This window comes from Oryctolagus cuniculus, chromosome 12 (assembly GCF_964237555.1).
Source record: "Oryctolagus cuniculus chromosome 12, mOryCun1.1, whole genome shotgun sequence".
NCBI classification, from domain to species: Eukaryota; Metazoa; Chordata; class Mammalia; order Lagomorpha; family Leporidae; genus Oryctolagus; species Oryctolagus cuniculus.
The window spans coordinates 63,587,636-63,610,963 of record NC_091443.1 but is presented as its reverse complement, the minus strand read 5'-3'; the positions used below and the strand labels follow the sequence as shown (position 1 = coordinate 63,610,963).

The 23,328-nt window shown below is 54.8% G+C and overlaps 1 protein-coding gene across 1 annotated transcript; it reads right to left on the bottom strand.

Moving 5' to 3' along the window:
- Positions 1-8,370: 8,370 nt before the first annotated feature.
- On the bottom strand, positions 8,371-19,161 carry IVD (isovaleryl-CoA dehydrogenase). The gene is made up of 12 exons (XM_002717982.5): positions 18,970-19,161; positions 17,395-17,484; positions 17,175-17,226; positions 14,482-14,651; positions 13,637-13,730; positions 13,303-13,439; positions 12,100-12,196; positions 10,987-11,080; positions 10,595-10,676; positions 9,743-9,847; positions 9,599-9,671; positions 8,371-9,214 (listed from the first exon to the last, which is right to left on the bottom strand). The coding sequence occupies exons 1-12, from the start codon at positions 19,111-19,113 to the stop codon at positions 9,081-9,083; spliced, it is 1,272 nt and encodes a 423-aa protein (XP_002718028.2). The 5' UTR covers positions 19,114-19,161; the 3' UTR covers positions 8,371-9,080.
- Positions 19,162-23,328: the final 4,167 nt, after the last annotated feature.

Genomic DNA, 23,328 nt, shown 5'->3' with positions numbered 1-23,328 from the left:
AGATCAGAGAATTTAGTTCAAGGCTCAGCCTTGAGTGTTTCCAGCCTTCTCCTACCCTTCCTCCCTCCAAGGCTGCCCTTGATGTTTCAGTTCAATCTGATTTCATTTAGATAAGCTTGGTGGAGGGCGGGAAGAGGGTGATCCCCTCCTGCACCCCACCCCCAGGGCAGCCACGCAGTATGCAAATATTTTGAGGGTGGGTGCCTCCCTAAGCCAGGTGCAAGGAGGAGGGGATGCAACAGCAAAGCAGAGGTGTGGGGGTGTTCAGGTGAAGGCTGCTCAAGCTGGGTCTTAAAGAATGGAAACATTGAAACAGCGAAATTGACTGGAGTCATTGAAACATCTGTTTCTGTGTCTGTCTCCCTGTGTAGCTCCTGGTGAACTCCCCTGACCCTGACCGGCAGTGGCCACTCTGCAAATGTTCCTCAAGCTGGAATTGGAAGTGGAGCTGAGGCTCAATCCCAGGTATGGGGTCCCAAGTGAGTCCTAACTGCTATGCCAAACACCAGCCTGGCCAGCGTGCTTGGGGGAGCATGGGGCAGGCTGCCTGAGTGAGGAGACTGGCGAAGCTTGGCACCCATGCCAGGGCAGGGGGAAAGTGTGCTGGGCCATGTGGAGCCGTGGCAGTCTCTGTGGCACAGAGAGGTGACATTCCAGGGAGGCAGCAGGGACGAGGTGGAGAGCAGGCTCATCAGGAAGATGCTGGGCTTCCAGCCTTGGCGCAGAGGGGAAGGGGGAAGTTTTCCTGGGCATACAGGAGGGGCAGGGGCAACATTGGTGAGAGAGCAGAACGCTGCAGACAGTGTCCCGAGCCCACTGGCAATGGGCCCCACTGTGAGGCACCCCGTGGCTCCTGCCCACCTTCCCAGAGGAGACACAAGTCCCTTGGAGGTCTGGGCCGCCTGATGGGGAGGCAGAGAAAGGGCAGAGCCAAGACTTCAACAGCCCCACGGGCAAGGGAAGTGGGCAGTAGGGGTGTGCGAGGTAGGATTCCAAGCACCTGGACCCCGCAGCCACAGAAGGAGATGAATGCCCCACCTGCTCCCCCCCCTCCCCGGGGCCTTCACCTCCCTTGGTGCAAGCCAGGCAGCCCAGTGTGGAAGGAGGGGACGGGGGAGACACAGACCCCAGAGGCCAGCCTGCTTCCTGTCCCCATGCCCTTCCCCAGCCTCAAGGGAGCACACCAGGGCACCTGGGAGGTGGAAACAGGGAGAGAAGAGAGAATACAGAGGAGATGCTGCCTTAGCCTAAACCATGGCGGGCTCCGGGCCCGGGGAGCAGACCCCGGCTCACCACGACACTGTCATGAAATCGCCACGTAGTTGCATCCTGCATCCAGACCACAGGAGCGCCGGTGGTCCCACAGCATCCCCGGTACAGATGTAACCGCCACAGTTTGTGTAAGTACACCATGCTGTTTGCACAGTGAGGCATCGCCCAGCAATGTGGCTCCCCAAGTTCATCCCCTTATTAAGCAACACGTGACTGTAGGTCAGTCTCAATCAACAGCCTTGCGATGGCCCTGACCCCCACCCTTCAACTCTGAGCCAGAAAGAAGACAGGGGCTGGGCAGGCTGAGGCCAGTGGTGAAAGACATCACATCTCCCCTGGCCGGCCTCTCCCTTCAGATTTCTCCATTTAAAATTACAAAACAAAAAAGCCTTTGATTTTGTGTTTGTGTGCTGACTTTTTAAAGATTTAGTTATTTGAACGTCAGACTTAGAGAGAGAAAGGGAGAGAAACAAAGGACAGGATCTTCCATGTGCTGGTTCACTCCCCAAATGGCTGCAACGGCCTGTGACCAGGCCAGGCTGGAGCCAGGAGCTTCATCGGGTCTCCCACGTGGGTGCAGGGGTCCAAGCCTTGGGCCATCATCTACTATTTTGCCTAGGTGCATTAGCAGGGAGCCAGATCAGAAGTGGAATAGGGGCCAGTGCTGTGGCATAGCAGATAAAGCCGCCGGCTGCAGTGCCAGCATCCCATATGGGTGCTGGTTCAAGTTCCTCTTCTGATCCAGCTCTCTGCTCTGGCCTGGGAAAGCAGTAGAAGATGGTTCAAGTCCTTGGACTCCTGTACCCACGTCAGAGACCTAGAAGAAGCTCCTGGCTCCTGGCTTCAGATAGGCACAGCTACTGCTGTTGTGGCCATTTGGGGAGTGAACCAGCACATGGAAGACCTCTCTCTCCCTCTCTGCCTCTCTGTAACTCTGCCTTTCAAATAAATAAATAAATCTTTTTTAAAAAAATAAGAAGTGGAGTAGTTGGCATTCATATGGAATGCTGGTATTGCAGGTGGAGGCTTAACGTGCTGCACCCTGCCCCCACTTTAAATTTTAATTCACTTTGTAGTAAATTTCATTCAGCAATTTTACTTGAGCACGGAAAGGGGCCTGCTGTGAACCCATCCCGCCCAGCCTGGCAGGATCAGGCAGGGCTCAAGTGTAGACTAAGGAACTTTGCTACTGCAGTCCCATAAGGAGAACAGGTTCTGGGGGCTGGGGTGCCCAGGTTGTCCCAAAAACATGGGGCTTTGCAGAGGCCACCTCTTGGGAGCCCAGGCCATGGCACGAGGGGACTCTCCAGGCAGGTGGCTGCAGGGAGGACTTATCTACACACACACACACACCCCCACTCCCCCTGCCCCGCCCCACAGCCTCCACCATGGCAGCCCTGTTCCCGAACCTTCCCTCACCCCCCGTCGAGTCTGACAGCCTCTCTCCATGGGTGCAGCTCACCTGTGCCTGCTCCTGGAAGGGCACAAAGCATGCAGGGGTGTTTGGATGGATCTGGTGACTTGGCCCTCTGCTGGCACAGACCTGGCTCTGGTCCTCTCTTCTGCCTCCGTGCTGTGTCCCTACGGCCCACAAAGGCAGCCCCCTGTACTCCACTGAGGCCTCGCCCACCTTCCTGGAGAGAGACACTGCCCGCACTGAGGTTTTGCTCGGCCTGGAGTAGCTTTCCTCTCTTCGAGAAAATTCCTGCTTACCCATCCAGCACTTCTTCCCCTGTGTATTCCAGGGCAAAGCCAGGGCATTGGACCGTCTAGCAAAGTGACTGTCCCTCTGTGGCTGCTCCCACCACGCCATTGCTGCCTGCCCAGCCCTGGGCCCACTGCAGGGCTCTTCACAGCTTTGCTAAATGGTTTGCTGAGCGTGTGCTGTAGGGACTGGGAGGTACACTCTTCCACCAGCTGGCTTCTCCCCTTCCAGCTCTTGCTCAAAAGAAGTCTATGGAGTCAGCCATGGGGTTACACGGCCACCTGTGCCTTGAGTCACCTCTGGCGGCCTCACTGTAAAGCATCCAGGTGCGCAGCTAATTTGGGAAACAGCTTTGCTTCCCGCAGTAAAGGTGACCAAGTGCGTGCAGCACTGCTCGGGAACTCTGTTCCCATGGGGATGCTTCAGAGTAAGTAGCCTCAAGCTGCGGACACCCCAAAGGCCCGCCCACAGCGCAATACGCTATTAAACTGCAGTATTTCCACATGCAAGGGAAAAATGGCACCAATTTCAGTTCTGCTCATTAACATCAACAAAGCTTTAAAAACTACCCAAAGCAGCAATGCTTGGGAGTACAGATACATAGGAGTCCACCTCTAGAAAGGTCAACTCATTTTTATTGAGAGGCAGAGAGAGAAAGCAGCAGAAGGCAGCCCAAGTGCTTGGGCCCCTGCACCCATGTGGGAGACCCTGAGGAAGCTCCTGGCTCCTGACTTCGGCCTGGCCATTGCAGCCATGTGGAGAGTGAACCAGCAGATGGAAGATTTCTGTCTCTCCTTTTTCTCTAACTCTGCCTTTCAACTAAATAAAAAATAAATCTTCCTTAAAAAAAAAAAAAAAAAAAAAGAAAGGTGAGGGACTGGGATGGCTATTTCCTGGGGAGGACATGTTGGCGCTGGGGGTTGGGCTGCCACAGCCCCTGAGCTGGCTGCGGGCGGCACAGGGGTCCGTTACTTGCACACAGCATACAGGCCTAGCCCCGTAGCCTTCCACAGAGGCCATGTGTCTCACACAAGCAAGCAGGGGTGGCCCTGCTCTGCCCTGTGCTCAGCCTCCATTGCCACACGCCGCCATCACAGCCCCTTTCCTGTGCTTCTCAGCGGGGCGAGGAGCGTGGGGGTGAGGGGGAGAAGGGGCGAGGGCCTCCTTCCTGCAGCTGGGTGCTGGCTGCTCCAGGGTGGAGAGGCCGGGGCACAGCCAGGCCGGCCGAAGCCGGCTGCTTCTGCTGTTTCTGCCAACACTGGGATTAGGCCAGGGCTCCGGCCCACCTGTCCTTTCAGTCACAGGGCGTGAGCATAGCCACAGAGCACTTGCTGTGAGCCCCGCGTGCCACTGGGAGAGGTCCCATGAGTGGGAGCTGGTCTTTTCCCTCAAAGGTTTTCTGGTACACTTACAGGTGGCCACAGACACAAGCAACTATGGTACGAGCCGAATGCCAGCCTGGTGTCGTGTGCCCACTCAGCTACTCTCTCAGTCAACACGTGTTGAGCACCTTCTAGGTGCCAGGGGCTGTGCTGGATGGTGACCACATAAAGGCAGTTAAATCACGGTCCTGGGGCGGGCGCTGGTTCCAGACCCACCTGCTCTGCCACCTACCCAGCTTCTTACTGGTGTGCCTGGGAAGGCGGCAGAAGGCGGGCCAAGAACTTGGATTCCTTTCCACCCTTGTGGGAGACCAGGATGGAGTTCCAGCTTCTGTCTCTGGCCTGGACGAGCCTAAGCCATTGTGGCCATCTGGGTAGAGAACTAGTGATTGGAAGATCTGTGTCTCCCCTTTCTCTGTCACTCTGCCTTTCAAATGAATAAATTAAAAAAAAAAAAAAATCAGTCCTGGGGCACGTGCAGATTTGCCCAGGGAGGAAGAGGAGGAGGAGGAGGAGGAAGGAGACCTGTCCCCAAGAGGAACAGAGAAAGCTGGGGAGGGGAGCTCTTCCTGAGGGAGGCAAGCCGTGTGCCAGGTGCCAGGGACGCAAGGGGAGGGCAAAGGACCTACTGGCAAAGGGCCAGCCGGGATAGAGGAATGGGGTAGGAGACGCGATGGATTGGACGACTTACAAGAGCACAGTTCTCAGCAGAGGGACAGGAAGGCCAAAGCAGCCCAGAGGTGCCGAAGGATTCGGGGGACCAGGAGAAGCTTGGTACACTGCTCTGGCTCCGTACGGGGGAAGGGCTGGGAGCACGGACCGGGAGAAGGAAGGCTAGTTGGCAGGTTGTTGTGTTGAAGAACTTGGGAGATACCAAGCCGGCCTTCGTCTGACAGTGGCGGGGTGGTGGGTGCAGGGGAGGCCAATTTCCGGCATGGTTCTCCACCAGGTGGAGCTCAGGCGGAGGAGAGCTGGGGCGGGGCAGGGCAGGAATGCAGATGGGGCTCTGCATCGCCTGATCTGAGAGCTGGCCTGTGGACAGGGTTGGTCTAAAGGGGAAAACACACACTGGCACGTGATGAACTTCTCGTCACTCAAATGCAAGTGCTTTAAAGAACCACCCTTAGAGTGTCCTGTCGACAACCAAACCAGGAAGGAAGCACATCGCTCGAAGGCGTGAATTACCGAAAGAAATCTCTCAAAGTCTCAAAAGAGGCTTGGTCCTAGGAGTAGGAATGGGATTCAGAGGAAAAGAGGGCAGCGTTGTCTTTTTTTTTTTTTAAACAAGCTCTCAAGAAAAACAGTATTTTTAAAAACCCAAAAACATAAATAATAAAAAATAAAAAAAAATTAAAATACGAAAGACAAGTGGCTTTTGTTTATATCCTTTCTAGCTTTTAATAGCTAAAATCGGCCTTTCTTGGATGACGTGATCGTGATAATTACCTTTTATCCCCTCTGAGGTCCTCATTTGGCAAAATAAAACGTGGTCCACGAACCCTGAGAGTCCTTTAAACCCCCGTGCACCTGCAACCCCGAGGACGGCCGGCAGGGGTCAGGCGAGTTCTACGTAGCGCCAGCCGAGTCAAGCGACCCAGCGCTGCGTTCAGCCGCGCGCACGGGGCCTCCAGGGAGGCAGGGGACAGAGGGAGGCCCCTAGACCTGACCCAGGCTGGGGAATCCTGACTGACGGCCACCTGAGTCTCAGGTCCTGCCAGGTTGACCGTGGGCTGGGCGTCCTTCCCCACCCCGCACTCGAGGTTTGCACCAGCTCTGGCTCCACCCAGAGTCGGGGCGTGGCCGGCTCGCTTGCGTCCCTGGTTCCCAGACCCCCTGGGCGACTCCCCCTTCCAGACTCAGGAAGGGGGCCCTGGGTAACCTTGCCCCGCCCCCGGTGCTAAGAGCCGCTATGTCAGAGGAGGCTTGAGAGGGTTAGGTAGGCAAGGGACTGCTATCACTAGATAAAAGCGGCTGAAGTGGCAGCAGGCATGGGCACTAGATCTGTTGTTGGAGGCCTGGGGCAGGATCCAGGAATCTGCATATTTTATAGGTTGCCAGATTCTGCCAAGAGATGTGCCTGGACCACCACGCCTAAAGGAACATTCCATTAGCAATGGGGTTAGTCCCAAAAGGCTGCACATTCATGAAGACACTGGACCTCTCCCACCAGAACCAATGTATTAGGTCTCGGGCTATAATTTTTTGTCATTGTTTTACTTTTAAACATTCCTCGGGCTGGCGCTGTGGCACAGCAGGTTAAGCCACCGTCTTTAAGACCAGCATTCCAAATGGAGTAACAGTTCTGCTTCCCATCCTCCTCCCAGCTAAAGTGCCTGGGAAGGCGGCAGAGGATGGCCTAAGTGCTTGTGCCCCTAAACCCACGTGGGAGACCCAGCTGGAGCTCCTGGTTCCTGGCTTCAGTTTGACCCGGCCCTGGCCATCATGGCCATTTGGGGAGTGAACCAGCGAATGGAAAAATCTCTGTGTAAGTGCTTTTCAAATAAATAATTGAATCCTAAAAAAAAAATTCCTCTTCTACGTAACACGTAGCATCAGGACAATCACATCTCCCTGTCTTCATCCATTTTCTGTTGTTTGACAGAATCATGGGCAGACTTAGATCAGAGGTTGGTTCAGCTCATGTTTCCGGAGGCACCTGGCAGGGGCCTCCTCGCCATGTCCCTCGGTGAGACACAGTGAGCCTGCTAGCTTGAGTCTCTCTTGTTACGAAGCCTCTGATGCTGCCCTGTGGCCCCACCTAATCCCAATTACCTCCCACAGGCCTCGCCTCCAAACACCACTGACACTTGACTTGGGGGCAACAAGCGAATTTTTGGGGAGCACATTCAAACCGCAGCACTCCGCAGGTGGGCGGGGTCCCGGTGGCAGGGGCGCGGGCTGACGCCGCCCCTGTGACATTCGGAATGCTGCCAGGGCCACAGCGGCAGCCGCTTCATGTCCGACCTAACTTCTAAAAGTTCATGGAAAGTTCCCAGGACCTCTTATCCCGTTTATCCGTGACCTTCCCAAAGCACCCTCGTAGCAGGAGACACACGGAGGTGGAGAGGAGGAGCCCAATCTGCCCACCGTCTTCTCAGGACGGCCTGGGCCTGGCAAGGAGCCAGCCCCACCTGTCTCAGGCCTCCGGCCTGGAACAACCCTTGGCCACTGGCCAGGACCAAAAGCCAGCAACAGGCACTGCCAGGCTGGGGGCCAAGGAAACCAGTTCCCTCCTTTCAGAACTCCGAGAGCATGGAGACAGGCAGAGCTGGTTCTGCCCCAGCCTGTGCCCCGCCCGGCCAGGCTGCCGCGCAGCGGGCGCCGCACTTCTGCCTCTAGCACATCTGGATTCCAGCTCCAGCTGTGATCTCGAGGAATCCAAAACTGTCTTAGTATTTTAGAAAATGTAGGGATGGCTTCCAGAAATGCATAAGCCTCCTTCTAACTCCAAAACTCTACTGTCACTCCAGGTGCCCTGCTTTAAAAACTGCCAGAGGGGGCCAGCGCTGTGGCATAGCAGGTTAAGCTGCTGTCTGAAACACAGGCATCCCATATGGGCACCAATTTGAGTTCCGGCTGCTCCACTTCCCATCCAGCTCTCTGCTAATGGCCTGGGAAAGCAGCAGCAGATGACCCAAGTGCTTGGGCCCCTGCCACCCATGTGGGAGACCAGGATGGAGTTCCAAGCTCCTGGCTTCTGCCTGGCTCATTTGGGTCACTGTGGCCATTTGAGGGATGAATCAGCAGATGGAAGATCTCTTTCCCTGTGTCTCTCCCTCTCTGTGCAACTCTTTCCAATAAGTAAATCCTAAATAAATAAATAAATCACTAAGAGAGCTGGGAAATGGAGGCTGACACCTCTGTCCTAAGGGCTGATGTGACTCTTGTGTCCCCCTTAACCAAAGAGCAGCATGGAGGGAGCCAGGGCCAGGGATGGTGCCTGGATCCACATGGGAGGTGGCAGCAGGTAGAAGGCTTCTCCCCATACACACGGGTTTAGAAGCAGATGGGTTGGCTTCACAATACGTTTAATACAAAATGGCAGCAGCTACATTGCAATCATAACAAAATTAGCCATAGGGCATCTCGAGCTATGCCTGCAGGCAGTCTCAGCTGGAGCACAGCCAGCCACCCAGGCCTGCCCCGGCAGGGCCTGTGTGGGCCGCCCAGCCAGCTGCGGATGGTCACGTGGTCAGGACCGGACAGTGCCTGTGGCACAGAAGGGCTCAGACGAGCTGCCAAGGAGGCCAGCGTGAGCCAATCCTGCACAAGCACACTGTCCTCAGCCAAACTGCGGCTCAGGTGCTCCCAGGCTGCCTGCAGCGTTTGCCTCTAGGGACTGGCAGAGACAAGACTGCTTTTTCACTGTTTCTGGTCCCAGAAGAGAGACCACCAAGTTCAGTAAATACAGAGGGGCAATGCTTCGTGGTACCAGAACAGGGAAGGCTCCCTGCCAGAGGCTCACCCAAGAAAGGGGGTGCCCACCCCAGGAAGGGAGCCTCAGGCTCCAAGGACAGAGTCCTGCTCAGCAATCCCCAGAGAAGCCACTCGGACTCCTGCAGAGCCCACTCTCGGCCCCCAAGAGGCTCCCTGGCTGGTGGGCTTAGCTGTGAGGCCCCAGGAGTGTGGCAGCGGGGCTGATGCAGACAGGACGGCCGAGTGGCAGGGCCTGCCTTGGGCGGGGAGCAGGAGCCACCACTTTTCTCTTGCCAGGGCCGGGGCTAGTGGAAATCTGCGTTGAAGGCTCTGCCGATGACCAGCCGCCGCACCTCGCTGGTCCCCGCCCCGATCTCGTACAGCTTGGCGTCGCGGAGGAAGCGGCCCATGGGAAAGTCATTGATGTAGCCATTGCCACCTGTAGTGCGCACACACGGGCAGATGAGAAAGGACAATGGGAGAGATGATAGGGGGTGGGCACACGAGGACAGCCAGCGGAGCCGGGGCAAGCGAGGGGCTAGCGTGCGAAGGCCACCTGTGGTGCTGGGGCCAGCAAGCACAGTAAGCAGAGACCGCGGGCAGACATGGGGCCAAAGGGACAGGATGACACTGGCATGGCAGAACAGACATTCAGACAGGCTGTCAGGCGCTGGGCAGCTTTGCAACAGGCCTGAGCAGTGGCAAGGATGAGGGGGCCTACTGTCTCCCCATCTGTGCTTCCGTTTCCTCCCCCTCACTGGGGAATGGCGCCAGCTCAGCTGTGGCTTAGACAGGGTGGAGAGTGGGGCATGGGGCCGCTCACCCAAACACTGAATGCCGTCCAGGGCGACCTGCGTGGCACACTCGGCGGAGTACAGGATCACACCCGCACAGTCCTGCGGGAGGAGGCACGGTGAGCGGGGCCCTGCCACCATGTGGCTGCGCCCTCCGAGGGGCTGGCCCTCACCTTGGCGGTGCAGTGGCCCTCATCGCAGGCCTTGGCGACGTTGTAGACGTACTGCCGACACGCCATGAGGCGTGTGTACATGTCGGCCATCTTCCCCTGCATCAGCTGGGCACAAAGGGAGGTCACAGGTCGACACGCAGCCACGAGCAGGGGAGCAGAGAGGACTTGTCTCAGAGGACAGAGGTGGGAGCAGCTCTGGAGTTAAGGCCAGGGAGCTGCCATTCCTCTGTGCACGCTGCAGCCGGAAACTGCCCTTGTTACCTCTGAGGCGCCATTCCCAGTGCGCCCCGGACCACAGCTGCCACAGACTTCCTGTGTCTCCTTCAGACCGTGCCTGACTGAAATGCCACTCCCTTGCCCTACGCCCCTCGCAACCTGCATGCTGCCCCTCCAGCATCTAAAACAGGAGCGGAGAGGCCAGCGCTGTGGCACAGTAGGCTGAGCCTCTGACTGCTGTGCCAGCATCCCTTATGGGTGCTGGTTCTAGTCCCAGCTGCTCCTCTTCTGATCCAGCTCTCTGCTATGGCCTGGGAAAGCAGTAGATGGCCCAAGTCCTTGGGCTCTGGTACCCACTTGGGAGACCAGGAAGAAGCTCCTGGCTTCAGATCAGCCCAGCTCCAGCCATTGCAGACATCTGGGGAGTGAGCCAGCAGATGGAAAACTTCTCTCTGCCTCTCCCTCTCACTCTGTAACTACCTCTCAAATAAATAAATAAAATCTAAAAAAAAAAAAAAAAAAAAAAAAAAAAAGCTAAAACAGAGTGGAGGTGACAAGGTGAGGAGCAGCCTGCCCTCTAGGAGCTCAGCCCCTGTGGCTGGAGGAGGACAGCCGTGGTGCACGTCCCACCGCTACCTGGAAGTGGCCGATCTTCTGGCCGAAGGCCTCCCGCATGTGCAGGTAGGGGATGGTGTGGTCGAGGACGGCCTGCATGAGCCTGCGGAGAGGAGGAAGACACCATGGCCACCCGTTGCCTCTTCTCAGCTGTACAGAGGCGGGAGCGCGGGACCCCTGCAGTGGACAGGCCTCAGAGGCTGCGCCCCCGCTGCACATTCTCGTCGGCTATGCAACGTTGCTCCTCAGGCCTTCTGGGCGTCACCTAGTGCTATCTCCCTTCCATGTGCAGAAACGAAACATGGGAGGAGGACACTCTCTTTCCAGGGCAGCGTGTAGCAGCTGGGAGGTGGGGAAAGCTGCTGCTTGGGACAGCACCATCTGCCCAGCGCCCCCTGCAGCCCTGCACTTACCCGAGGGGCCCTCCAGCCAGCACAAGCCGCTCCAGGTCCAGCCCACTCATCAGCACGTAGACACCCTTACCCACGTGGCCCAGGACGTTGGCAGCTGCCGGGACAAGTGCTGGTCAGAAGGAGGGGGCTGGCCATAGCCTCTTCCCTTTTATAAAAGGTACAAGCTTTAGGGGTGTCAGGATGGCCAAGTGATCTAAAAGGTACAAGCTTTGGCAACGTGGCTCTTGCACAAGGCACTAAAGCATGTCACATGGTCTTCAACCGGAGCTCCAGGTAGGAGAGAAAAGGACCGAGTGTACCACTTCCCGTGGGAAGGGGAGCTTCCATTCCCCTACAGTTTCCCCAAGACTTCGCTTCCTTCGCTGGTCTCCCTGGGATGGAGCAGGAGACGCCATGACTGCTTGCTCGAGCAGCCACTCCTCCCTCCTGGGTCTTTCCACTCGACCGCCCACTCAGGAAGAAGAGAATTACTCTTCCCCCAGCTGAGTCTGCTCTGGGCCAAGGTCACCTCCTCCCAGGGTGCTCTGAGACAGCGTCTATGTCCAGGAGACGGGCTGTGCGGTGCCAGGGACAGAGGCTGCGAAGCGCCCTCCGCCTAAGCCAGGACCAGGATGGCATGGGAAGCGTGGGTGGGAAACCACTCGAGTACTAAAAGTTGGTATCAGAAACCTGCCTTTAGTGCAGGCTGAATTGGGATCTGCATGGATCCCTTTCCTTAGCTGTTCCTCTTAACTATGGTGCCTGCTCCTGGGACAGCTGATCAACTGTTGATCCAGTCTGCCTACTGGCCTCCTTTGCACCTGCACCTCCCACCATGCTACATTGTGTCACATCTTCAGTTGCACCTCAGGCTCCTGAACAAGGCACAGAGGCTCCACAGGCAACGCAGAGAGCCTGCAGGGCATCTGTGGGCTGGGACACATTTTACCTCTGCTGGCTGCTGGAAGACCAATCCTGGGCAGTGTTCCCCGTCCAGGAGAGACCAGCCTCCTGCTCAGCCAGTCAGGCTCCAGCTGTCAGGAAGGACAGAATGCCCCGCCCCAGGCCCCAGGGCAGCCGTCTGTCATTCACCGCCCACAGGCCCTGGGCTCCCCCATTCTCAGTGACACTCACCAGGTACCTTGCAGTCTTCAAAGATGAGCTCACAGGTGTTGGAGCCCCGCATACCCAGCTTGTCCAGCTTCTTGGAGGTACTGAAGCCAGGCATGTTCTTTACAGGGGACAAAAGGAGGCTCTTGCTGCAGACCAGCCCCAAGGGGCCACGTTCAACGGAGCCCCGGGAAGTGTGCGCCCCTCTTCCTGCAGAGCAGGGAGCACGCCAGCTTCCTATCCATGCCTGCCTTCCCCGCCATGCAGCCTCTCCGTTCCTGCTTCTCCCCCCTTCTCACGGGATCAGTTCTTTCTCAAAGAAGTGCCCAGGCCTCAAGTCCTCCTGGCGCCCCCTGGCCGTGCTTCCTGCCCCTGGGGATGGATCCCCCTGAGGGTCTCAGCAGCCCAGTCACCTCCTGCCCTGAAAGCTTCCCCATGGAGCCCCGCCCCCACAGCGAATTCAGCCACCTTTCTGCTTTGACCCAGATTACTCAGAGCAGATGTGCTGGCAGGGGCCCCGGGAGCGGAGCGTGGCACTTGTCACCGCCCCGCCCCTCTGGCTGGGGAGGGTGCTGTTACACAACCTGGAGGCTGCCCAGCCCAGCCAGGCCCTTCCCACTCCATGCTGGCCAGCTCCCCAGCCCTCCCCACAGAAGGTGCTGAGGCCCTGTACAACCCCGCTCCCTTGGGAGCCCCGCCCTCACAGGCACCTGACCCCTGCTCATGGTCATCAGGCGGATTCACCACCTCTCCTCCTCTGCTCCAAATCACCATTGTGCTTTGCTCCCTCCTTCCCAGACAGCTCAGTTTCTCCTCCCATTTTCCTTTAGCTTCACCCAAAGCTTTGCGTAGCTCTCCTTCGTTCTTGAAACAAACCCAGACCCCAAGGTTCCATTCTAGCTCCTTTGCCTTATCGCCCTCTCGCTTTCATCGTGCGGATGGCGGAAGGTGAGTCTGCAGTCTGCCACCCCTGTGCTTGCCCTGGATGCACGGCAGGGCCTCTCCCAGGCCTCCTCTGTCTGCCCCTGGCTGCGTGGCCTGGCTCCGCCCTCTCACACTTGACCCCCCTGCTCTGTCTCTGGCAGTCTCCTGTTGGCCTAGCCCTCCTGGCTGAGAGCCCTGCACAGCAGATGACGCCAATGGTTTGCGTGATCAGTCGAAGGAGCTGCCCCTGGGGGCATCAGCATAGCTGGGGGGAAGAAGTGTGGTTGGCCACCCAACACTCACCTTCTCCACAAGGAAGGCCGTGATGCCCCGGGAGGCTGGAACAGCAGCCATGTCCGTCTTGGCGTAGACAATAAGGACGTCAGCATCGGGGCCATTGGTGATCCAGAACTTGTTGCCGTTCAGGACATAGTGATCTCCTAAAAGCAGGATGGTGGCTTCTGATTCAAACTGCCTCGGCCTGTCTCAGCCACTGAGTGCACAGACCTGCCGCCGCACAAGAAGCTGCCCAGTGGAGAAACAGTTCGGGAACACCCCCCCACACACAAACACACTGTTGCCCTGCCCCCTGATAAGGGCTGTCCGGCTCAGTATCCCACGTTGAGCGTCGCCTCACCTTTCTTTTCTGCTTTGAGCTTCATGGAGACCACATCAGAGCCAGCGTTGGGCTCACTCATGGCCAGGGCGCCGATGTACTCGCCACTGATCAGCTGCAAGGAAAACCCCAGTGAGCACTGCCAAGGGACCCCAAGTTCAAGACCCAGGCGCCTGCACACTTCTCTCTCAGACCAGCGAACTGGGAAGTCCTTCAAAAGAAGGCCAGCAACCACAGGGTCTGAATGCCCCTCCTATGCCCATTTTCTCTGCAAGCGCAGCAGGCCCCAGTGTCCAGTTGTGGTCCAGCTCCGGAGCTCTGGCCCAATTTTTATATATATATATATATATAAAATTTATTGAAAGGCAAAGCACCAGAGAAAAAGGGAGAGAGATCTTCCATTCATTGCTTCACTCCCCAGGTGGCCGCAACAAGCTGAAGCCAGGAGCCAAAAACTCCATCCAGGACTCCCACATGGGTGGCAGGGTCCCAGGCACTTGGGGGCCACTTTCTGCTGCCTTTCCAGGTGCATTAGCAAGGAGCTGGATCAGAAGCAGAGCAGCTGGGACTTGAACCGCTGCTCTGATATGGGATGCCAGGTGTCGCAACAGCAGCATAACTGTTCCACTGTGCCACAACCTCGGCCCTCCCTCCCTTTTTTAAAAACATTATTTATTTGAGAAGCAGAGTTACAGAGAAGCAGAGGGAGAGGTCTTCCATCCACTGGTTCACCCCCCAAATGGCCGCAATGGCCAGAGCTGCACTGATCCAGAGCCAGGAGCCGGTTTCTTCCAGGTTTCCCACATGGGTGTAGGGGCCCAAGTATTTATTTGGGCCATCTTCTACTGCTTTCCCAGGTGCCTCACCTTGGGGAGGTACTTCTCCTTCTGGGCCTCATTGCCATTGCGTACAATCTGGTTGATGCAGAGGTTGGAGTGGGCACCATAGCTGAGCCCCACAGCTCCAGAAGCTCGAGATATCTCCTCCATCACCAGCACGTGCTCCAAGTAGCCTAGGCCAGAGCCGCCATACTGAACTGGGATTACAGGGGCCGGGGGTGGGAGTGGGGAGAGGGTATGGAGAGGAGTGGGAAAAGCAGCTCAGATTAAACCTGGCATTGACAGAAGAGAAATAACATGGGTGGCATCTATTCTAAGTCCCCCTCAGCGAGGCCACGAGGCTCAGGTCTTGAACTCTGCTCACAAGATCACAGACCTAGTTTTGCCTGCTGCTGCTGGCCAGCTCAGGTGTGGTTCAGAAAATCACCACTGCAATTCCTGTTTTACCCAGACAGTCCTCTTAAATGAAGACAAGCAACCTGAGCACTCACTGGTCAGAAAGTTACAGAAGTGCAGAGGCTGGGGAATAAGTGGAGAGAGAGTGCCCAGGGTTTAACAGATAAACACAAGGCGGAGGGGTGGGAGGCGTCCCGAGCACCAAGAGCAGATTCAAAGCCAAGGGTGCATGTGCACAGCACCTAATGAGATTTCACAGCCTAGGTATGGATGCAAAGCAGCAGCAGGGGTGTTGGGATGGGGGAGCCAGGCCTGCGGGACAGCCTGGAGGCGCACCGTACGGCAGAGGTCAGGAAAGGTGCTCGCGGGGAATCCCCAACTCCCCACATCAAGAGGTGTTTCCTTGATGGCAGGTGCCAAACCAAAGTGGCTGAGTCATCTGATACCAGGCCTGGCCTGGGTGGTTGTCTGGGTGGAGCCTGGCAAGGCGTCCACACATGTTGAGACAATCGTGTGGAGGAGGCAAAGGGATTAGGCCAGGATCACTCGGACCCTTGGACACGCCATACTTGATAGGCTACCCCAAGTGATCTGGGAAGTTTAGAAGACCCTGCATCAGAGGCTGTGGTAGGTCCTCGCCCCTACTGGCTCCCCTCATTCCTCAGCTGTGTCCTGCCAGCGGCTCCTAGGCCCCTGCCTAGGAGCCCACATCAAGAGGTTTTCCTTGATGGCAGGTGCCGACCCAAAGTGGCTGAGTCATCTGATACCAGGCCTGGCCTGGGTGGTTGTCGGTGGAGCCTGGCGAGGCGTCCACACAGGTTCACTCTGACCAGGAAGTCAGGCTGGAAAGGGGCGAGCCTAAAGGTAACCCCCAGGGCAGCAGGCAGAAACCAGAGCCTGGAATTGGCCTTCTTTGCAAAGTTCTCCCTTAAAAGTGTTCTCACCTTTCTTCTTGTTTAACCCTTTTTTGAGTAGGGCTGGATTTACTGAACATACCACAAGGAAGGAGCGGGCAGGCGGATCAGGCAGCGGCCAACAGCTGCTGCCTCATGGGAACCCAGGCTGCCTTTCTTCCCGGGAATACCGTCCGACTCAGAACCACCTGCTCGGTGCGGGTCTCAGAAGCCCGAGACACCACGGCACAGACAGTCTTGCTCAGGAGCTCCCGGCAGTCTTCCCCAACCATTTGACATTAAGGAGGCCCAAACTAACTTGTAAGTGGTTTCATTTTATTGCTATTTATGATGTGACTTTCTGCGCTCAGCTCAGATCCCAGGGACCATCCTCCGAGTGGCGAGGGGAAGGGCATAAAGAAAAGTATATATACGATTGTTCCTCAATATCCCTGGGCCCTGGCCCCAGGACACCCAAATCTGGCTACCCACGTCCCTTATGTAGAATGGTATAGTATATGCATCAGCTCTATGCAATTCTCCCATATACTTTAAGTCATCTCTAGATTACTCATACTACACAACACAAGGAAAACGCTAGGTTAAAAGTTGTTCTACTGTATTGGCTAGGGAATAATGACAGGAAAAAAATGTCTGAACACGTTCAACTATGGATGCACTCCCCCACCAACCCGAACTATCTTTGCTCTTCAGTTGGCTGAATCCTGTTCTACCCCTACTCTCAGGCCGAGAGGGAGGCATAGGCCCTCGCAGGGTGGGCTGTCTTGGCCTTGGCTGGGAAAGGTAAAGGCTCAGCTCTTCACTGGAAGCCAGGCTGGGCCTCGTCTTCAGAGGCCAGCAACCAAACCAGGGCTTACAGCTCACTGCCCTCTCCGCCTGGACACAAGCAGTCCAGGAGAGCCCAGCTTCTTCCTGGAGAGCCCACTAAGGCTTGCAGTGAGAGCATGCTTCTCACTCCACCTGTTCCCAAAGGAGCTCCAGGGCCACGCCTCAGGCAGAGGACAAAGGCAGCCCCTCCAGGGACACACCTGCCCTGACCGCCCCTGCCTAGGAGCTGCTGGCAGGACACAGCTGAGGAATGAGGGGAGCCAGTAGGGGCGAGGACCTACCACAGCCTCCGATGCAGTCTTCTAAACTTCCCAGATCACTTGGGGTAGCCTATCAAGTATGGCGTGTCCAAGGGTCCGAGTGATCCTGGCCTAATCCCTTTGCCTCCTCCACACGATTGTCTCAAAAACAGACGTGTGTCCTCTTGTCTGGGCTACAGCCAGTGGCCACTGCCTCAGGTTCAAGGGGGAGTAAGTTCTGGGCCTTCTGAGCATGATTTCTCCCTCTCTTCCTGCTTCTTTTGGGAACTGTGTCAAAGGGCACACGAGAAAAGTTCTCTGTAGGGAAAGAAACTGCACTCACCAGGGGCTGTGATGCCCAGGACTCCCAGGCTCCCCAGCTGCTTCCAAAATTCCTGCCAATGGAATGGAGTGGAGTGAGTTGTGAGTAGAGAGCCAGTCACATGCGGCTGCAGCAATGAGACCCCCCCACAGATCGGGGGAGGAGCCACACTTGCAGGGGGGCCTGTGGACTGTCTGAGCCCAGCTCTCAGGCTGCCCCTCTGCTTGGGTCTCAAACTCACTCGCAGGTTCTTGAACTCGTTGCTCTGGTCAATCTCCTGGGCCTTGGGAGCCAGGTGCTCCTGCAGGAACTTAGCCATGGTCTGCCGAAGCTAGGACAAAGTGGACAGATTTTGCTGAGACCAGGGGTATATATAGGAAAACAGGCCAAGGAACCTCACCAAGCAGCATCGGCCTGCACTGGGAGCAGAGGCAGAGTCCCCCAGTTTAAGCTGCCTTAGAGGCACTTCACCCCTCTTTCCCAAGGTCCTCAGTCCAGACTGAGCTGTAAGATGTCATTCCCCTACATAAAATCATTCCACAGTCTCCCCCTGTGCTTCGAATAACACACCAGCTCCTTCCTCGGGCCCACAAGCTGACTCTGCCGGAATGCCGGCTTTCCCCACTCACTGTGCTCCAGCCACACCCCCTCAGTTCCAGGCACGTGGCTGGCTCTTTTCTGACCCTAAATCTTTGCTTACAAGAGATTACTCAAGGGAATTAGAAACTCCTCTTGGCAGGAAAGCCTGATAACTAGGACTGAATCCCAGGATCTATGGCCGAAGCCTGGAGCGATTCAGACAAGCTCTGCAGCTCACCAACATGCTTAGCGCCACAGGACTACATTCCTGGCACGGGATCCAACTTCCAACTCAACACAACCTCATTCCTCCTGCAAGGGTTCTGGTTCAGCTACAGCTGAAATCAACTCTTTCAAGTTCTTGTGTCCAGGGGCCCACACTGGCACCACAGGCTAAGCTGCTGCTTGTGACACTGGCATCCCAAAACTGGAGCTCCAGGTTCGAGTCCCAGCTGCTCTGCTTCTGACCCTTCTTCCTGCCAAGACACCTGGGAAGGTCACAGATGATGGTCCCAGTACTCGGGCCCAGACACCCAAGTGGGAGAACAGGATGGAGTTCTGGGCCTGGTCCAGCCCCAGCTGTTGCCAATATTTGTGGAGTGAAACAGCAGATGGAAGATTACTCTTTCTGGGCCAATCTGCTCCCAAATAAAAAATTAAACAGAAAAAAAAAAAAAAAAAAACCCGAAAGAAAAAAAAAACATAAAAACTAAGCAAACACAAAAACCAAGCTCTTGTTCAACTTTGTGCTCCAGATTGGACCCAACAGGATGAAGGAGGACAGTAAGCCACACAACGCGTTTCAAAATCCCCTAGTGTCTACTCGGAAGACTCACTGTAAGTGTGAAGACCAGCCAGGTCTGAGAACCGCGTTCCAGGAGCCAACCTGCCATAGTTCGAGGATGGGAGGACTACACACAGACGGAGGGCCCTCTGCCCCACGCGGGAGCCCCATCCAATGCTCCACCAGCCAAGTTTTCCAGGAGCTTTCCCTCGACTCCTCTCATCTACCTCCAGCTGCCAGGCCTTGCTCTCTTAAATCGTCCCCCCAAGACTCGACAATGAAGTCAGAGGTCCGTGCCCAAAGGCAGCTGGACCAGCGGCCCGGCCCGCCCTCAAGCTGGTGCTCCCATGCCCCGGAGGGCACAAGCCGCGGCTAGGTGGGGGACGGGCGAGAGGCCCCGGGACGACCACGGAGCTGGACCTAGGGGGCCGGGCAGGGGGGTCAGTAGCTTACCTGCTTCTGCTCCTCGCTTAGCCCGTTGATCGCATCGTCTACGGGCAATAATGAATACGCTCGCTGCGAAAGGAAACCGGCGAGCGGCGGCCGCAGCCTCCAGCTAGCCACACGCCGCCCCAGAAGACAAGCTGCAGTCGCCATCTCTGCCTAGGGCAAGGAGCCAGAGCGGCAATTTAGCCAGTTCTTCCGGTCCCACCAATCCTAGCCTCACCTCCCCACCCAATAGCGGGCGGGGGTGGGTTTCCAGTAACCAATCACCCTCGGCAGTCCCGGAGCCCGCACCGCCCTTGGCCGCCTCGTGAGCCAATCAGCTGAGATCGCCCTCCAACACCGGGAGCGCCCCTGCAGCGGGTCGGTGTGCGTGCGGGGAGTCTGGGCTTGTTCTGCCTAGCTTGGTGTTTTTGAACAAAAGAGCAAGGAAAGTGTTTTTTCCTTTGAGTCGTTAATACAGTATCTTGTTGTGTTGAAATAGCAGCCCCTAACTGCGGAAATCTATATCCGTAGGAAAGCAAAATGTTAACAACAGCAAGGTGACCAGATGCCCAGAATTTGCGAGTGTCAAATCTGGGATAGCCGAGATTGGGAAAGAAGCGTGCTCGCTCTTAGTGTGCACACAGCCGTAAAATACGGCTTATTCTTATATAACAGGGTTTGTTTTGACTTGTGTTTTAAGCAGAGGCTGTCTTCCAAACGAGCACGCAGAACTTGTTGCATGGGTGCAGGAAACTTTCTTCCTTCCATTGGTGTTTGAGGTGGAAAGGAGAACCGAGGGAGATCAGGCTCTATCCTCGTGCCCCCCGGTGCCCCTCGCCATCCCCCTTCGGGACCATCACAGACTATTTTTCCGTCTGGGAAATGAGAACAGTACCACCCACTGGGAGGTGATTGTGGAGAATAAAGGGGGTGCGCCCCTCCCTTCGGACAACCTTTGGCACAGCATTCTCCCTTTTAGCCCATTCCAACCTCACATGACTTTTCAGAACCCCTTCCCCAGCTTCTACTCCACCTTTCTCAGCACTTTGAGAGTCATACATTCTGGAATTTTCTACCGAGTCAAATCCCTTTGAAATCAATCTTTTAGATGTTTGAAGATTCTCTTGATGTTTTGGGCGCTCAGGGGATTCTGTATAAAAGCTATGACCATGTTAACTGAGAGTTTTGGCACTTTTCCCAAAGACTTCCCCCTGCAAAAATGAACAGACAGATTTTGCCACTGACCATTGCACAATGTTATGTCACGTTCTGGAAAACAGGGTTGAGAAGCTCAAAGATGAATGAGTGCTGCTAATAGCAGAGGAAGATCCAGAACAATATCCAAGTTTTCTACCTCCCACACCCCCAACCCATTTAAAACTTAACAATACAGGGGCAGGTGTTGTGCTGCAGCAGGTTAAGCTGCGGATTTCGAGGCTGACCTGCATCCCATATGGGGGTGCAGTTAAAGTCTAGCTCTACTACTTTCTTTGTGATTTATTTGAAAGTCAGAGTTAGAGAGAGAGAGAGAGAGAGAGAGAGAGAGAGAGAGAATATCTTCCATCCATTGGTTCACTCCCCAATTGGCCACAATGGCCAGAGCTGTACTGTTCCAAAGCCAGGAGTCAGGAGCTTCTTCTGGGTCTCCCACATGGGTGCAAGGGCCCAAGGACTTGGGCCATCTTCTACTGCTTTCCTAGGCCATAGTAGAGCTGGATTGGAAGTGGAGCAGCTGGGACTCGAACCGGCACCCATATGGGATGTTGGTGCTTCAGGCCAGGGCGTTAACCTGCTGCGCCACAGCGATGGCCCCAACTCTACTACTTCTGATCTAGCTTCCTGCTAAGGCATCCTGGGAGGTAACAGATGATGCAGATACAAGTGCCTGGGTCCCTACCACCCACAAGGGAGATCCAGTTTGAGTTTAGGCTTCTGGCTTCAGTCTGGCCAGGCACTAGCTGCTGTGGGCTTTTGGGGCATGATCAAGGAGATGGAAGAGTGATTTCTCTCTCTGCCTTTCAAGTGGATGAAAATAAATGTTTATAAAAACAAAACAGATATAAGAACTCACATAAATGCCCTGTCTCTCTTCATCATTTATTATTTTCTTGTGTTTTATGTGGATTGAAGCAATTATGAATACATAATTTTTTTACTTTCCTAATTCTTACACTTAACAAAACATCTTGGAGATCTTTTGCATATCATTCACTCTTTTTAAAAAGATCATTCTATTGTATGAATATAATATACTTTATTTGAGCATCTTCATTATAGGGACACTTGAACTATCAACAATGCTGCAGCCAATGACCTTGTAGTACCTGTAGGACTAATTGCCAGAAGCAGAATTGCTGGGTCCAAGGGTAAATGTATTTTCATATTGCATTTATAATTTTCATATTGATAAATTCCCAATTAACAAGATTGTATGATTTTTAAAAAGTGTTTATTTTCATCTACTTACAAGAGATCTTCCATCCCCTGATCTTAGACTGTTGAAAGAGTAATATTCCAGGCCGGCGCCGCGGCTCACTAGGCTAATCCTCCGCCTAGCGGCGCCGGCACACTGGGTTCTAGTCCCGGTTGGGGCGCCGGATTCTGTCCCGGTTGCCCCTCTTCCAGGCCAGCCCTCTGCTGTGGCCAGGGAGTGCAGTGGAGGATGGCCCAGGTGCTTGGGCCCTGCACCCCATGGGAGACCAGGAAAAGCACCTGGCTCCTGCCATCGGATCAGCACGGTGTGCCGGCCACAGTGCGCTGGCCGCGGCGGCCATTGGAGGGTGAACCAGCAGCAAAAGGAAGACCTTTCTCTCTGTCTCTCTCTCTCACTGTCCACTCTGCCTGTCAAAAAAAAAAAAAAAAAAAAAGAGTAATATTCCATTTATTCTATTTTAATCAAAGCTGTGGACCAGATCTAATCAAAAGTTATGGTAATCACTCAGTCATTAAGAACAGGCAGATTAGGATCAGCATTGTGGCTTAGCAGGTAAAGCTCCTGCCTGCAATGCTGGCTTCCCAGATGGGTGCTGGTTCAAGTTCCAGCTGTTCCACTACCAATCCAGCTCCCTGTTAATGACTTGGGAAAAGTCGCAGAGTAGGTCCCAGAAACTGCTTCTATCCCAGGTTTCATATGCATGGCCATCAAGAATTTCACTATTTCAAGTCTGGAGAAAACGAATCTAACAAGCAGATTAAATAAACAGAGTCTAAAACAAAGAACAGAGTCATTATTAGGGGACCTAAGAAAGGTGCTGTCTAAACCACTAGGAAGTTTTCCCATTGAGAGGCAAATAGAAACTGACAGGAGGGGCTCCATAATAATCAGATGGCCACTAAGACCTGGCCAGGTATATGTGAGGTCCAGGCCTATCTGTCTCTTCAAATGGGGTACTGAAAAAGCCATCATAAGGGAGGTGAGAGCCTCCTTAGGGAAGGCACCCTGTTGACTTCCATCACCTAGCTGGTCTGAATAGAAGACAGGTGGCATCTTTAAAAGGACATTTACTGGCTGGCGCCACGGCTCAATAGGCTAATCCTCCGCCTGCGGCGCCGGCACACTGGGTTCTAGTCCTGGTCGGGACGCCGGATTCTGTCCCAGTTTCTCCTCTTCCAGTCCAGCTCTCTGCTGTGGCCAGGGAGTGCAGTGGAGGATGGCCCAGGTGCTTGGGCCCTGCACCCCATGGGAGACCAGGAGAAGCACCTGGCTCCTGCCTTTGGATCAGCGTGGTGCGCTGGCTGTGGCGGCCATTGAGGGGTGAACCAATGGAAAAGGAAGACCTTTCTCTCTGTCTCTCTCTCTCACTGTCCACTCTGTCAAAAATAAAATAAAATAAAATAATCACTCAGATGCTTTAGAATGAATATATATTCAAACAAACCATAATTATTTTAATGGAAAAAAAAACCACCTCAGCTGTTTTTAAACAACCAGAACTTAAGGAATAACAGTGAATGCAAAAATTACCTCCGTAAGATACAAAATCAATGTCTCTTTGGTCTGTCACCAAAATGAGCAGTGAAAAACCTTGAATATAAAAGTTAGTACATAGAATCATCCCATAACTTGGAACAATTTTAACAGAGTCAGAACTAGCGAATAGAAGAGAGCTCATTGGAGCTGGCTAGAAAATTGACAAGAGTCACCAGTTTCCTTGATTTACATTGAAATAATCCTTTAAAAATCTCTAAATTAAGACAACATTTTTTCAACCTTACCTGATGGGCCTGATTTCAATAATAAGCCTTCACGGCAAGAGCCTTAGCAAACAAAGGTGTTTCAAGCTAGAATTTGGAAAGAGGGTACCAGTCACTTAGGTTGGTGACTAGGCAGGTGAAGTGGTGAAAAAGCATAGTTGGGGAATAAAGTTCTCCCCAGTAAACTTC